The sequence below is a fragment of the Hyaena hyaena genome, unplaced genomic scaffold (genome assembly GCF_003009895.1).
Source record: "Hyaena hyaena isolate Hyena2069 unplaced genomic scaffold, ASM300989v1 scaffold_64, whole genome shotgun sequence".
Taxonomy (NCBI): Eukaryota; Metazoa; Chordata; class Mammalia; order Carnivora; family Hyaenidae; genus Hyaena; species Hyaena hyaena.
Window position 1 is genome coordinate 3,216,782 of NW_024080698.1, and position 17,651 is coordinate 3,234,432.

The 17,651-nt window shown below is 38.9% G+C and overlaps 1 protein-coding gene across 1 annotated transcript in view; it reads right to left on the reverse strand.

Moving 5' to 3' along the window:
- Nucleotides 1-17,651, reverse strand: part of TMEM131 (transmembrane protein 131) — a 237,732-nt gene that overhangs the window by 112,355 nt on the left and 107,726 nt on the right. The window contains exon 4 of the mRNA XM_039232398.1: nt 7,962-8,030. Coding sequence (XP_039088329.1) covers nt 7,962-8,030 — 69 coding nt within the window. The remainder of the gene's footprint in view (nt 1-7,961; nt 8,031-17,651) is intronic.

Sequence of the window (17,651 nt, forward strand, 5' to 3'; positions counted from 1 at the left end):
GGAGGTACAAGGAGCTTCAAAGGGGCAAGTGGATCAGAATGCTCGATTTGCAATGCTGCTGAGGCTGCCTTGTCCTTTCTTTTGGGGATCAAAGAGGAAATGACACACCCTAAAGAAATGAATTTCTGCTCAGGGGAGAAGGGTCATCTACTTGTGTTGTTCAACGAAGTTTGTAGTAACAAGAACAGAAGGAAGGTCTCAGGATGGGTATCAGTAGGCCACTCCAAACCGGCTTGGACAGAGAAGGCTTCCTGCAGCTCTGGGCAGTCCACACCAGAGGAAGCAGAGGGAGTCTTCTCTGGGCCGACCTGCTTACGGACCTCATATAAACAGCTTCTCCTGCCTCTCCTGTTCCCTCTCCTCCAATCCCTTGGGGTTGTGAACAGAATCCATGATAAAATGGGAGACTGAAAAGAGAAGTCACACTAAACCACGAAAAACTTTAGTCAAATACTAATGCATGGTTACTTGTAAATAAATAAGGAGTGCATTAGTTTTCTGCTACACAGCAAATTACCAAAAACTTGGAGGCTTCAAGTGATACCCATTTATTATCTTATAGGTCTGTAAGTCCGAAGTCTAGGCTCAGCGTGACTGCTTGATCTGCTCAGGGTCTCACTCATCTTCTATGCTCATTCAGGGTATTGGTGATATTTAGGTTGCTCTCAGTCTCTTGCCAGAGGGCCCTCTCCATTTTCAAAACCAGCACAACAAACTCCCTTGCATCAACAACTCTCTTGAAATTATTGCCATTTCTGTTTATGACTGTTACAGCCAAATGTGGAGGGCTCATGACATCATCTCAGCTCCGCAGATTATCTCCCTGTCTTAAAGGTCAACTGATTTGGGACCTTAATTACATTTCCAAAATCCTTTATAGCAACATCTTGATTTGTGTTTGACTAGAACGAGGTGTGCGTGCACCTTGGAGGCCAGGAATTTGGGAGGTCATCTTAGAATTCTGCCTGTCCTAAGTAGCATGCAAGATATCTGGCTAGATAGATGAGATTAAAAAATTTTTCTTTAATGTTTATTCATTTTTGAGAGAGAGAACGTGAGCAGGGAAGGGGCGGAGAGAGAGGGAGACACAGAGTCCAAAGAAGGCTCCAGGCTCTGAGCTGTCAGCTCTGAGCTATCAGCACAGAGCCTGATGTGGGGCTTGAACTCAGGAGCCATGAGATCATGACCTGAATCAAAGTCAGATGCTTCACCAACTGAGCCACCTGGGTGCCCCTAGACAGGCAAGATTTTAAAATTAAAAAAAAAAAAAAAAAAAAAAAAAAGATTTTCAAATGCTTGCAGTGACAGTTCTGTTTGTTTCCATTGTCACCTACTCCAAAGGGCAAAGGAGAGCCAAAGAGGACAGTGTGAATTATTTATAGATAAACCAAGTGGAATCAAATATACGATGTTCTCTGTGCTGTTCGTGCAGAGCTACTGACTGTCCATATTTCAGAAGTGTCTGAGGCACAAAAGAATTAGGAAGAAGCAGCTCTGAACTAGAGACCAGCTTGAAAAGTAAGCTGCAATTCTGTGGTCAATGGCAAGTTTCCCATGCCACAGAAAGACAACGCAATGCCAGGAAACAGCTGAAGAAATGGCCGAGCAAGTGCCCTCAGACAAACCTTATGAAGGACAGTGACACAGCACTCTACTAAACACGACTTTTGGCAGAAAACTGGGCCGAATCAATATGGAGTACTCTGTGCCACTCAATTACCACAAAATCTGAACATCTTCTTAAGCACATTTTAGACTGAGGGCTGAGGGGGCTGTTGGTGGAACAGTTAGAAACTGGAAAAGCTAAAAGGCACCAAACAACTCTTTAGAAAAGAGAACCTACCTGATTTTACTGTACTATGAAGAACTGACTGGAAGAAACACCTTTCAAGAACTGAATTTAACTTGAAAATAAAGGCCTAAGTTTTTAGCAACAGTTTCCATTTTTCTTTAAGCCATTAGGTCTCCATTTTAAGCTTTAGATTTGAAATCAAGATTTTCTTTACTTAATAATTATATAAACCAAAGAACTCAGCAAACCAAGTTTCCACCCAAAGCATCTTTCTGCACTCTGCAACAAATGTTTGAAAAAAGGAGTTGTTATGGAAACAGAAAAATATTTAACAGCACTGGCATAAATAACTGAGGGAGGTACAGAGGATGGGGGGAGGTAGTCATGTCCAGACTGTTCCAACTAACTGTTAATACAGAGATGGGGGAAGGGATGGGAAAGGGGAAAAGAAGCAGAATTATAGAATCTAACATGGATCCTGGTGGTGTGATAACATGGATCCTGTTGTCTCCGAGTCACAGCTGATCTCTGATCTTGCTGTAGATATATTACAGTTCTCAGTATTCCTTAAAATATATGTTCATTTTTGCCTCATGTAGTTTCAGTCAGATTTCTATTACTTAGACCCAAACAATTACAGCACTGACCAAAACAGAGGGATTAAAGGCACCCATAACTGTTAATTTTCTTAGACTATGAGTAATAGTACTGTAGATACGTAGCATGTTCTTGTATATGGAAATTGGTGCTCAAGAGTATTGGAATAAAATATCATTACATCTGCTACTCTCAAATGATTTAAAATGGACAAAAATATGAAGTAAATATGGCAAAAATATTAATTTTGGAGTTTAGGTTAAGGACACATTTATTACCTGTTCTTTCTCCCTTTTTTTTGATGATATGAAAGTATCCACAAAATTCTTTTTAGAGGGGAGAGTCAAAGTATGTACAACATGCCTCCAAAAAGCCCAGTTACTTCAGGAAATGGTAAGTAGTGTTCCACAGGAGTGGTTTAGGATGGGGCCGTATAAGAGAAAGGTAAAGGACAGATTTTATGCTGAGAAATTTAGTATTTATCCTAAAGATATCAGGAATCATCAAAGGATTTTTTGTGGGAAAGCACACTGGAAACAACAGGATTAGATTTGGATAGTAAAGAGATTTCTCTGTTGATAGTATAGATCATAAACTGGAAAATGGCCGGCATGTGGTAAGAGTCTAGGTAAGAAATGATGAGAGGACCTGAATTAAGAGGAAAAAAGTGAGAAAAAAAAGTTTAGAGAAAAGCAGATATGAACTGACAGAATTCTGGTAATGGATTTTGTGGGGGGAGGGATGGAGTGCTTTTAGGTAAAGGAAAGAATCCAGAAAGCATCAGGATCTGGCTTTGGGGACTAATTGGCACCATTCACAGAGACTGGAAATACAGAAGAGCAGGACACACTGAGTTTAAAGTCTAGTTGCAGACATAAGGTAAGTGGTGAGGGGAGAGGGGCGAGACACAGATTAGGAAACCACAGGCATATGCCAAGGGCATGGAAGAGTGTGGAGCTGGCTGCAAGGGGCTGAGGAAAGAAAAGCAGCTATAGTTGGGGATAGACTGGGAACAGAACCCTCAAAGAGACTATGAAAAAACAGCTTTAGACACAGGAGAAAAACAGAGTGAGTTCACAAAAACAGAGGCGGAGAAAGATCTGAGGAGGAGGAAGAAGTCAGTGGTACCATGTACTGTACAAGCGATCAAGAAAGACAAGATTAGTGTCATCTAACAAGACCCAAAGTAGGGCAGTTCCAGGGTCAATTAATTCAACACTATTATCAAGGATGCAAGTTCTTTCCACTTTTCCACTCTTAGACAAATTTTGCTGGCTCTGTCCTTAGACCAGCACCACTAATTGCAACATGGTTGCCATAGTATCCCAGGCATTGCATGTAGACAATATCTAGCAGGGAAGAGGGGTTATTTCTCTCTTAAGCCTCTTTTTTTTTTAGACTGGAAAAAAAAATATCTGTTCCCAGAAATCCTTTAGTAACAATCAGTTATTTTCTAACCTATTGATAATTTACTTTCTGCAGTGAAAATGCACAACTTCACTCTCTTTGTACTAAAAGTACTCTCAAGTTTCATAAAAAGAAACTTAGCTCTAAAACTACTAGGCAAATTCTTCCAATCATATTATCTGTGATCCTGTAGGCTCAAAAATACAAAATTTAGGAACCTCTTTGTTTACAACCATATGGTGGCTTTGTGATCATTAACTGGAGTGGAGTGAACTATAGTTCCCACAATTCCTTTATACATTTCTGCTTAGGGTGGGTTACACGTGATGCTCTCTCCTGAGAGATGGAACATGGAAGGGAGGCAGCCACCATTTTGTAGCATACACATACCTTCTCCCAGTTACTCACTCAAATACCAATGCTGAGAAGGGACTCTGAAGATATAATTCAAGTCTCTAAGCAGTTGACTTCAAATTAATTAAAAGAGAGATTAGGTAGACCTGTTTTGACTAGTTGGAAGCCCTTTCAAAGATTGGTTAGGCCTTACCTGAGCTAAGAGACTCCAAGTAACAGATGGATCTGCAATTGTTCTGCTTCCTCAGGATCTTCCCTGAGAACCTGCCTGTGGGCATCAAGCTTTAGTTCCTGTCCTTGGGATTCCAGAATACTCATAATCTTCCATTCCTGACCACCTGCCCCTTTACACTTTGGGCTTAGCCAGTTCTCAAAAACTGTATAAACCAATTCCTCATAAAAAACTCCACACACATATACATACACTCAACACAGTCACATATAAAATCTCTGACTGAACCCTAATATACATGTGTTCACATCTGCCCCTAACTCCTACTTCTACAGATCCACTTTTACCTTTGTGAGAGAAAACACACTCCATTCAGTGCTCTCAGACTGGACAAAGAGAAGTTTAAAATAGTAGAATGGTTTTCTTTTTTCTTTTCTTTTCCACTATTTTGGAGTAGTATGTAATTTTGCTGGTGTAGGGAATAGTCTAGTATACCTACTATATTCCTTTCCTGTGCTGTAACCAGGGCCTATGCTAGTTTCTTCACTGTATTGCCTGACCCTTGCTTGCACTGGAGTTCACCTGTCCACTCACATACTTTCAATTAACTTCCACAGTTTCTCTCAGCTCATGAGATTTCAGTTTCAGTCACTTAAGGAAATCCCATCTATTTCCTCTCTAGTCATACATTAATTCACTTATTCTTACCACTTCTATTTGTGCACGACACCAAATTATTCTCTAGCCTAAATATTAACTGAAAACCTTTATATTCTGTGTATCATTTCATCTTACAACTCCATTCCTAGGACTCTCTTTAGAGGATATAGCGATGTTGTATTTAAATCATTAGCTTCAGTACTGATTTTAAAAATTAAATTTAAAACAATATAAAACAATAAATGAATTTAACAAATCTATCCTTATAATTTAATGTTCTTTAATACCATAAAATAAAGTAACAGATAATTCAACGTAATAAAGGAAAAAAACACAATGTATTATGTTTAGAAAGCAGGTTATAAAACAGTTTATGTTGAGAAAATATGGTTATGTTTTTTTGTGACTTGATAAATAAATACAGATGCATGGAAAAAGGACTTGAACTATAAAAGTTCAATGTTAATATTTTTGCGGGGCTGACCTGCTGGTAATTTTCTATTTTCCTCTTTCCCCTGCTAAGTATTCTTAGCATTCTAAGTTTACTTAGAATTCTAAGACATTCTAAGTTTACTACAGTGGACGTGCAATGCTAGCGTGTTAAGCAAAATCCCAGTAAGTTCTGTGGTGGTGATTTAATGACCTGTGGCCTAAAACAGGAATCTTTCACTAGCTCTGAAGGATCTGGTATGGACTCTGAGAGGGATGTTTAGAAAACCTCTGAACCTGTGTGCAGGATGGTGTTTGTACACATAACTGTGTGTCTTTGTGTGCATTTGGAGAGGAAGCTTTCATCTAGTCCTCAAAAGATCCCATGATCAAAAAGTTAAAATCACCAGGCCAGAATCTTGTGTGACATTATCTCAATTTCTCCTGTTTCAGGGGTGGGACATTATTTAATGAGTCCAGGGAGAGAGAATTTGGAACAGGAATTCCCAATTCCTATTTAGACATTTTGTATAGCTGAAAATGTCTTTATCTCAAGTGATGTATAAAGTTTGTAAAACTCTCTCAAAAAACAAATTATAAAGTGAAAAACAGCTGGATATAACTTTTGACAAGATCTCTCCAGAATGATTACTGTTAAGCTTTCCAAGAAAGAATACCTGGTGCTTGAGACTAACAGTTTTGGTGCTATATGCCGACCTCCTCTCCCTGCACTCATGCATCACCATAAATACTACTCATGCCCTAATCTCAGAATGGTTCATTAGTCTCTGTTCTGGTCCACTCTAGGATGAGAGAACATACTCAAAGGGAATGTTACTATAGAGAGAAAACTGTTAGTTAGAAATTAATGAACTCTTTTATGAAGATCAAAACACATTCCCTGTTTCTTTTAATCTCTTACATTTGACAGAATGAGACTGTGGGTGACACGTTACCGTGAATGGATTAAGGCTCTACTTTATGTTCCTTGCAATCTCGACATTGTACCTAAACCATTTTTATAAGAAACGATAGTAATGTGTTTCCAATCTAAACATTATGGTCTTTTTTTGTTTGTTTAAATGTTTATTATTTATTTTGAGAGGGAGAGAGAGGGAAGGAGAGAGGGATGGAGGGAAGGAGGGAAAGAGAGAGAGAGAGAAAGAGAGAGAAAGAGAGAGAGAGAGAGAGAGAGAGAAGGAGAGAGAGAATCCCAAGCAGGCTCTGTGCTGTCAGTGCAGAGCCCGACATGGGTTCCATCCCACGAACCATGAGATCATGATCTAAGCAGAAATCAAGAGTTGGGTGTTTAACCAACTGAGCCACTCAGGCACCCCAGAACATTATGGGCTTTAAATCTAACACCCAGAAGTCAAATTTTTTTTTTCTAAGTAGGCTCCATACCCAGTGTGGAGCCGAACATAGGGCTTGAACTCATGATCCTGGAATCAAGACCTGAGCTGAGATCAAGAGTCAGATGATTAAACTGAGCCCCCCAGGTGCCCCAGAAGTCAATTTTACTTACATAATGACTATATCAAAATACTGATTCCATCTAGAAATGCCGTAAGAATCCTATGAACTTCTCTATGCATTCCCACTACCCAAATCCATGATCTGGGTAGGAATATAATCTTCTTAAAAGATGGGAGCTGCTAGCAGATATCCTGCTTTTAATGCTAACTACTCTACCGTGGTTCTACACAAATATAATTAGTGTATTTGATTATTCCAGGTTTGAGGTTGTAAATAAATTATTTAAACCTAATGTGTTTACTATAATAATAAATGACTAATTACAACTTTGACAACCCTAGAGAAAATTACAATTTTCATTAGCTGAATCAAAAGAGATCTACATAGTTTCTCTACCACTTACCTTTCAAATTCTTTTTTTCTCCTAACTTACCAGAGTGGCATGGCTCTAGTAGTTATATCACGAAGATATTCTCTATCTTCTTGCTAAATTAGGGTGGAACCAAATACAGATGAAGACTGGTGTATTCTTAGTGTATCTGAGATGTGCAAAACCTGAGACCCAGAGGTAGAAGGGAAGCCAGAAATATGGCTTAAGGAAGCAATTCTGTGGTTGAATCACATCTTTCTGCAGGATTTTCTTTTGTTTGTCCTTTTGGGTTAGTGATAATAATATTTATTTGGTGATATATAGAAGTTTGTACTTTAAAAGCACACACAAACAAATAAATATTGGATCTTTCTAAATCTACATGGAAAACTTAAATAATAAGACTGGAAATAAAGTACTAATCAGAAAAGTAACCTACAACTTTTATATAGCTCCTGAAGATCCTATGAACCAGGGACTCTATTAGGTAGTTATCTTTCAAACTTCAGAGGTTAATACTATATGTTAGACTCATAATAGATGCTTGCTTCCCATTTTCAAACCATATTCAACAACACTGTTCCTTCGATGACTGGAGAATGTAACTTTCTCAGGATAACACAGGTGAAAAGCAAGACAAATGCATGCCTAAAATACAAATGATAGTTTAATGGGAAACTATGGTCTGAAAATTTTAAACTTACTGTTCATGGAAATCCAGCATTGGTGGCTCAAATCGTATAGGTCTGCAATTACCCCGGTATAGAGATATACTGTAAGTAAAAAGAAAACAGCATAAGAAACAATTCTTTACAATATATATCCCCAAACTGAAGTCAGACACTGGAGTTTCGTCACAAGAAAGAATACTTACTAAGTAAGAATACTTGGTGTTTGAGACTAACAATTTTGGTGCTGTATGCCGACCTCCTCTCCTCCCTGCCCTTATGAGTCACCATAAATACTGCTCAATGCCCTAATCTCAAAATGGTTCATTAGTCTCTGTTTTGGTCCACTCTAGGATGAGAGATCATACTCAAAGAGAATTTACTATAGAAAGAAAACTCACTGTGAATTAGAAATTAATGAACTCTTTTATGAAGATCAAAACACATTCCCTGTGTCCTTAAATCTCTTATATTTGACAGAAGGAGACTGTCTGCTTTAAGAAAAATAGAGTTTAATGTTCTGTTAGGCTTGTGGATTACTTTTCTTTTTAGAGGAAATCAAGAAATATATGTTTTAAAAAATGAAGAAAAGGGAGTATTTTTCCTACTCAAAGGTATGTGAAAGCAGAAAATGCTCAGGTAGATTCAGTGTTGAAATTTATTTGGTTGATACAGTTGATAACAGTGTATCTTAATATGTTTACTTGTATTTTTTGATACATGCACAATGAACAATAAATAGTCAACACAACTACACATCCTTGGTAGATAATACAGGTAGGTATATAGACAAAAACCACAATCACATTGTATCTAGAGCGTCAAAGGAACTAAACAAAAATGAATTTGGGGACAGAAGTTTTAGGAACTGAAATATCTTTTTCATTTGAGAGCCTGGAACAAACTTGATCTATTGACGTCTTAGCCTAAATATTTGAGTATCATTTCTAACTATCCCACTTGATACTAGAACTTCTCACTAAAACAGATTTCTTTTTTTTTCTTTTAATTTTTTAAATGTTTATTTATTTTTGAGAGACAGAGACAGAGCATGAGCAGGAAAGGGCAGAGAGAGAGGGAGACACAGACTCCAAAGCAGGCTTCAGGCTCTGCACAGAGTCAGACGCGGGGCTCGAACCCACGAATTGTGAGATCATGACCTGAGCTGAAGTTGGATGTTCAACTTAGTGAGCCACCCAGGTGCCCCTCACTAAAACAGATTTCTGAATAGCAAACCTTCTAAACATCACCATGACACGCCCTAACAATGAAACAATACAGAAATGACCAGGAGGATGTAGGGATGTTCACATGCCTCTAGTCATCTATTTAAGAACAGAGAAAAGTGAAAAATTCAGGAAGCCACTGACGTTTCTAAATAGTGGATGTTTATCTTTCTATTGTATTTTCTGGTGTTAGAGCAAAACCATTTTGTAAGACTTTATTTTCATCACCATAATTCACAAGAACACAAACTTCAAATGATACAGTAATTTCATTCAGGAAATACATTAGAAATATACGACACTCAGAATATGTAGCAAATTTAGCTTTAACTTAATTCTACAAAGATTAAACAGTCTGAGAAGTAGAATCAATGTGCTAAAAGTAATGTCTAACAGTTGAGTTTGTAGCTTGATAATCCCTCTACATATGCTGAACAGAAAAGATGAAAAACACAAATAAGGAGGAAAACAGCAAATTTAAGATTCTACTTTACAAAAAATCTAAAGACAATGGAACAAAAAAGGCAGAATTGCCCCCAAGACAGAAGCCACATTCATTAAGAGGTAAAGAATGTACTCTCTTTCGATTTCTGCTCTTCTCAGGCACAAGATAACAAGGATACTCTCTGGCACCTTTAAATCAAAAGATGCTGACCAGCTCATCAGTTTCAAGGGTGTGAAACCCAAACATACAATATCTTAATCCAATCAAGGGGGAAAGTACAATGCATGAAGTAAATGTGTATGTCATTAATTCATATATATAATCATTGACTGTATTAGATGCTAGACATATAAAGAAGATTAAGATACAGGTTTTTTTTTTTCCTCTCTCACAGAACTGAGAATCTATTCCCCAAGTTGTAAGTGGCCCTAAAGTACTCAGGCAAGATCAAAAACAAAAACAAAAACGTACACACCCCCACTGACTCAACACAAAGGTAGTGAATGCCCGGGGCTGTCTAGTGGCCAGTGCTACGGGAACAAGGCAAAGAGCCCGCTCTCACTGCACTAACATCCCAGCAGGGAAGACAAAAGTCGAATTTACTAGGTAATGATGGGACATACAGAGAGACAGACCAAACACAGTAGGAACAGAGAAGCCTTCTCTGAGGAGGGGTGTTGTAGCCAAGACCTGAGTGGTGGAGATCTGGGGGAAGAAAGGAGACATACCTGCCTTGTTAAGGAATAGAGGGCCAACGTGGCCAGAGTGACAGGAAGCAGAGGGTGGAGGTAGGAGCTGAGATCAGTACAAAGGCCATGTCTCCTTGCAGGAGCCTGCATTTTATTCTAAGTGTAACAAAAAGCCTCTATAGTGTTTTCAGCACGGCAGTGACGTGATCGGACACATCTGAAAAGGCTAATTCTAGATGCAGTGTGAAGAACAGGCTGTAGGAGTGAAAGCAAGGGAGTCCCGCAGTCATCCAGTCAGGGGAGGATGCTAGTAGCAGTGGTCTGTGGGAGTGCAAGGCAGTGTGGCAAGAAGTGGCTCTTCTCTGAATGTATTTGGAAGGTAAAGGCAACAGATCATACTGATGGATTGTTTTCGGAACATGAGAGAAAGGAGAGAATCAAGGATGACTTAATTCTTAAATTTTGGCCTGAGAAACTGGATATGTAGTCATGATATGGAAGGTGTGGGTAAGAAGTGAGAAAGGAAAGATAGGTTGGACATTCAAGAGTACTTATTACTTTAGACATTTAAATTTGAGATGTCTTATCTAAATGAGATGTTAAGTAGGCAGCTGGATATATATGGTTATTACTCTCCATAAAAAAGTTGCTGATTTTTGTGTACTGATCTCATACCCAAGTCACATTGGTAAATTAATTCTAAGAGTTTGTCTATAGATACCTCTAGATTTTCCTGTCACTATATGTGCTGCCAAAATGATCACTATCTTTGATTACCTCTGTAGACAAATCATCTGCGAGTGACGGCAATTCTATTTCTTCCTTTTAAATCCTTAGAACTTTTTCTATTTTTTAAAATGTATTAAAATTTTTTTAACGTTTTATTGTTTGGGAGACAGAGAGCTGGGAGGGCAGGGAGGGCTGAGAAAAGAGGGAGACACAGAATTTGAAGCAGGCTCTAGGCTGTCAGCACAGAACCTGATGCAAGGCTTGAATCCACAAACTAGAGATCATGACCTAGGCTGAAGACAGATGTTTATCCTAATGAGACACCCAGGTGCCCCGTTTTCATTTTTTATGCTTTGAGTGGGCTAAGACCTCCCAAAAAATGCTCCACAGAAGTAGATTCTGACATTTGTTATTTACAGATTTCTCACAAACTATGACAGAGGGAAAAATACATAGAAGAGGATTCCCTGAAATAAACATGTATTTTCAAGACAATAGCAGATTTATGTCTAAGGAACAGTTTAATATTTGAGTGGGTACAACACAAGTTGTTTTTTAAAATCTTATTAAAAGAACAAAAACAAAAATTCAATGACACAGCTGTCGTGTATCCACAGCTGACTGAGATGTTTGCTACTATGCTTACTTTAAAAGGGTGTGACACTGTTTAGTGTTTGATTAACAGAAAACAAATGTTTGCAAATCTTTAATGTTGAAAAATAAACTGGGGCAAAAGCAATGTAAAAAACAGTATTCTTTGCCAATTTCAAAGAAACAGAAACTGAGACACTATAATAGCATATTACATGGTTTTATACTTTCTGCAGTGATTGTTTTCTAAGCCTCAAATATTTTTATTGCTTTTATTATTTATTTGGGGATAAGGAGATGCATAAGGACTATTTTCTGACTTCCAGCAAGGGAACAACCGAAAAGACACAAGAAATCTTGTGAGACATGGTCTATGTTTCTTGGTGGACTGTGAGGTCCAAGTTAAGCAGGCAGCTCCTAAATGAAGCAAATAAAGTCTTCTTGGAGCTTTTGGAATTTGTTTAAACCAGGAAATTTAAAATGTTTTCCTAAAGGCAATTCCTACCTAAACAAAAGATACTCTTTGGCCCAGTACTTCTTAGAGAATGCTTTGTGGTCTACCTGTATCTTAATCATCTAGAGCACGTGTAGAAATGCAGATTCCAGAGCCCCACCTCCAGAATGTGATTCCTTATGTCTAGAAGAAACCCCGAAACCAGTTATATTCTCACATTTGGGAACTACGCTTTTGCATCTTGAGTCACAAAAAGCACTGCAAGCAGAAATAAGAGAGGGGAAAAGTACCTTAACATATAAAATTTTCAAAGTCATCAACAGTTTAAAATAGTTTCAAATATGATTCTTATTAGAGACAGCTAAAAAACAGTGACTTAAAAGAAATTACAGTTATACATTTAAGTTTAAATTTTTATTTCTCTAAAGACTAATAATGTTGAACATTTCATTTATTTACTGTTCAATTAGATATCTCCCTTTGTAAAGTGTCTATTCAAAGTTTTTTTTTTTAATGTTTTATTTATTTCTGAGAGAGATAGCATGAGCAGGGGAGGGTCAGAGAGAGAGAAAGGGAGATACAGAATCTGAAGCAGGCTCCAGGCTCTGAGCTGTCAGCACAAAGCTTGATGTGGGGCTTGAACCCATGAACCGTGAGATCATGACCTGAGCCGAAGTCGGATGCTTAACCAACTGAGCCACCCAGACACCCCTCAAAGTTTAACAGGGATGTATGTCTTACTGAGTTATAAGAGATCATCACATATTCTAGATACATGTCCTTTGTCAAATATATGTACTATGAGTGTCTTCTCCCTGTTCCTCCTTTTCCTAATAGTGTCTTTTGAGGAGTGATGTCATTGAGACAGTGACTCAAGTTGTTGCTAACTGCAGTGCCCTTCACAGGAAGACCAACCTGCAACTATCCAGGGACATGACACTATTGTGAAAATCTGAGACCAAAGCGGTGAGACTGAAGAACCCCTCCTGGACCATAGAGACTGAAAAGGACATTAGAAAGCTAAGAGGAATGGCTATACTCTGACCACATTGCCTCTCCAAGGCAGGGACAGAACCATACTAAGAGAGCCCCTTAGGCCTACAGCTTTTCCAGTGGGGAAGATATAGCCAAAGGTCCATGTCCAGCTCCCCCAGTGTTATGAGTTGCTTCCCGGAAGGCTCACTTGGGTCTTGTCACAAGGGGACCATGGGAGGAAATCTGCAGGGGTGAACCTGTGGGTCTTGACCACTGGAGATCAGATTGGGATGCAAGGGAGGGAAGGATGTACAGCAACCAGTACTTGGATCTTGACAGACCACATTCCTCCTAGCAATGACACCCATGTGGAGATCCTGGCCAGTGGCTATGCCCAACTGCAAAGTCAAACCACTGGCCCTATCTGGCCAGGAAGCTTGGTGGACAATTCCACATGACTTGGATCCCTACCCAATGAGCAATACCAGCCACAAGCTTATTCTATAGCCCAACCTGGGCTGGGAAGCAAATTGAAAGATCTGTTTAGGACTCCACCTCACCCAACCCGGAAGACTAATGAGAACATCTGGGAAGCTGCAAAGCTCAACCTGTAGCCCTGCTTAAAATGGCACTTGAGTAGAGAACCCAGCCAGCGGCTCAGCTCATGTGCAGAGCTGAGGCAGTGGCCCCATCTGGCCAGGGAGCTTGGTAGGCAGTTTGCTAGATTTAGGTCCTCACCCATCAAGTCATAATGGCTAGGGAGCCTGTTTTAGGGCCTTATCCAGGCAGGTAAGCAAATTCATAATCCTGCCTAACTGCACCCAGGCCTGCCCAACCAAGAAGCATGAGCAGAGAATCTAGGCACCGTGGAGGCCATGTTCCATCTGTGCATGGACAGGGAACCAAGTCAGTAGTCCTATCCAAATGTTCCCAGCCAGTGCCCCTGCTGACATCAGAGCTCAGTAAGCGTCCCTGGCCAAATGGGTATCTGGAGAGTAAATCCTACTTGCCAAGGACACTATCAGCTGACTCATTAAGAAACCCAAGCTGGGGGCGCCTGAGTGACTCAGTCCGTTAAGCATCTAACTTTGGCTCAGGTCATGATCTCACGGTTTTTGAGTTCAAGCCCTGCACTGGGCTCTGTGTTGACAGCTCAGAGCCTGGAGCCTGCTTCAGATTCTGTGTCTCCCTCCCTCTCTTTCTGCCCCTCCCCCACTCACACTCTGTCTCTCAAAAATGAATAAACATTAAAAAAGAGTGCATTTCCTCAAAATCATATCTCCCTGACCAACACAGGGATAATATTTGCAACATAGGACTACTATCTCTAATAAAAAATTGTTTAAAATGGAAGAAATAAAGAAAAAGAGGTAGAATAAAAATGGAATAAAAATGGACAGTATCTAAAGATAAATATAAGCATAGTATAAAACACATAGAAAGATACACAACCTCACTCATAACTAGAGAAAGACAAGCTAAAACTACATGACAACAGAATTCCTCACTGAACAGACTGACAAAAATTAACAAGTATATTCCTATTCTGTAGGAAAAGCTTAGGAAAATAGGGACTCTAATTTAGTGATGAGGGATACGCAAACTGTCACAACTCTTTTGAAAGATAATTTGACAACACTAACAAAACTACTTATGACTCACCAATCCCATGTCTAGGACTTTACCCTAACCATGCTCTCTCAACAATACAAATTACATATGCACTTATCTTTTGACTCAGAAATCTTAATAGTAGGCATCTATTCTGCAGATAACTCTCAAAAATGTAGAAGTACATATCCACAAGGCCATTCTTTGAAGCACTGTTTGCAATTGCAAAATACTAGAAATGAAATGCTCATGTACAATCCACACTCACATGATATATTATCTTGCAGTCTATAAACATAATGAGAAAGGTCTCTACAGGCTAGATTTTTAAGCAGATAAAACAGAACATTAAGAAGTCTATATACCATGCTTCCTTTTGTGGAGAAAGAAATATATTAAAAAATCCACATTTGGCATTTTTGTATCATTCTGACTTTTTGAATTCTATTGTTTCACATATTTAAAATGAGTGATTTTTTTTTTTTTTTTTTCTGAGAGAGAGAGACAGTGTGAGCAGGGGAGGGTCAGAGAGAGAGGGAGATATAGAACCTGAAACAGGCTCCAGGCTCTGAGCTAGCTGTCAGCACAGAGTCTGACGCGGGGCTCAAACCCATGAACTGTGAGATCATGACCTGAGCTGAAGTCGGACACTTAACCGACTGAGCCACCCAGGCACCCCTAAAATGAGTGAACTTGTAAAATGGAAGTAAAAAACTCTCAAATGGAATACAGACAGAAACGAAAGAACCAAACTTTTTTCTGAACGAACAGAACTATAATGGAGATGACAATGGAAGCGGGCAGTGGAGAGGATGGAGAGAAAGGTAAAGAACATCACATATGTAATTCTGAATCAAGTATTTTGACCATATACATTCAAACTAAAGAAAATAAATTCTAAACACTATACTCCAACTTGCAGGTTTGTTTTTCGTGGTGGTATAAGTTAACCAATCTGAAATGAATTTATTTGTATTCTAGGATTGAGAAATCAGGTATATATTCTGCAGATAACTGGAGCCAGATTTCTCATCGCAGGAAAATATACAGAAACACAAGAGGGAAGGACAGAAGGAACACTGTGGCGGTGTATTAAAAATGGATTTATCAGTAACAACTCATAGTTGTTTTTTTTTAATTTTTAATGTTTTATTTATTTCTAGGAGAGAGAGAGAGACAGCATGAGCAGGGGAGAGTCAGAGAGAGAGGGAGTCACAGACTGAAACAGGCTCCAGGCTCTGAGCTGGCAGCCAGCACAGAGCCCGACGCGGGGCTTGAACCCATGAACCGCGAGATCATGACCTAAGCGAAAGTCGGATGCTTAACCGACTAAGCCACCCAGGTGCCCCACAACTCATAGTTTTTAATATAGATAGATGTGGAAAGAGATGTGTGTGTTTATGCACATACACATACAGCAACTCCTAATTCTAACAAGACCTAGAGTCAATGACACCCCAGCAGCAATGAGTACACATAGCACACAGATCTTAGTTTGTAAATATCCTCCACTAAAATGAAGCAGAAGTCTCTGAATAAACAGGATATTCCAGGGCTGGGGCAGGAAAATTATGAGGTAAGCCTGGAACATCTTGATATTTTAGAAATTGTTCAATGAAGGGGGACATGTGAAAATCATACGGAATAGACCCAACATATGTGATCCATTGATTTTTAATGACTGTGCTAAGGTGAGGAAAAGATAGTCTTTGCAAAAAATAGTGGTGAAATAACTGGATATCTACACCTACAGAAATGAACTTTGACCTTTACATCATCCTTGCACTAGAATGTCAACTCATAAACACAGAAGGAATGATAAAATAAAAAAAAAGCACCAGAGCAGTAAATTTCCAGGCGAAATCACCAGTGAATGCTGTAACTAGTAAGAGTTTGATGTCAAAAAGCATATTTACATGGTCTCAAGGTACTTCTTTGCAAGATATTTATAAGTTACAAAAGAAAAATGGAACAAACAGATATCATGTGCCTCCTGAAAATCAGGTGGACTGAGCAGACACAAATTTAAGTGTTACTCTGGCCAAAAATGCATAATCTGAAATGAACCATGAGAAAACCCAAACTAGGATATTGGCCACTAGTTATAAATGGTCTCTACTTTAAAAAAATGATGTCAAGGACATAAAAATACAAATCAATTGTTGCACATTAAAGTTGAGACTAAATAGACATGAAAATTAAATATGACTGATACTGACTTGAGGTTTGGACCAAAACTTATTTTCTTTTTAAAATAAAAAGTGTCCTGGGGCGCCTGGGTGGCTCAGTCGGTTAAGCGTCCAACTTCAGCTCAGGTTATGATCTCACGGTTTGTGAGTCTGAGCCCCGTGTCAGGCTCTGTGCTGACAGCTCAGAGCCTGTAGGCTGCTTCAGATTCTGTGTCACCATCTCTCTGACCCTCCCCTGCTCACACTGTCTCTCTCTCAGAAATAAACAAAACATTAAAAAAAAATTAAAATAAAAAGTGTCTCAATACTGGGACAATTGACAAATTAAAATAAAGTCTACAGATTGAATATTATGTGTGCTATATACACATAATATACAGATTTTAATCTGTATTTAATATACAGATTTTGATATGCATACTCTGGTTTTATAAAATGATGTCCCTCTTCATAAGAACTGTACAGTGAAGTTTTGAGGAGTAAAGGAGCAACATCTATATCTGATTCTCAAAAAATTCAGAAAAATGCTTACATATACATTATATGTATATACAAGGACAAATAGGGGAAGGGAGGGAAGAAAAAGGAAGGAGAGAAGAGGTAGAGAGGCAGACTGTGAATGATAAAGCAAATGTAAAATGTTAACGTGGGAATCTAGGTCAAGGGTATATAGGAATTCTTTGTACTATTTTTGTATCTTTTCTCTAGACTAAAATTACTGCTGGGGCACCTGGGTCGCTGTCTGTCAGTTAAGCAACTGACTCCTGATTTTGGCTCAGGTCATGGAATGACCTCCACTGTTCATGGAATGGAGCCT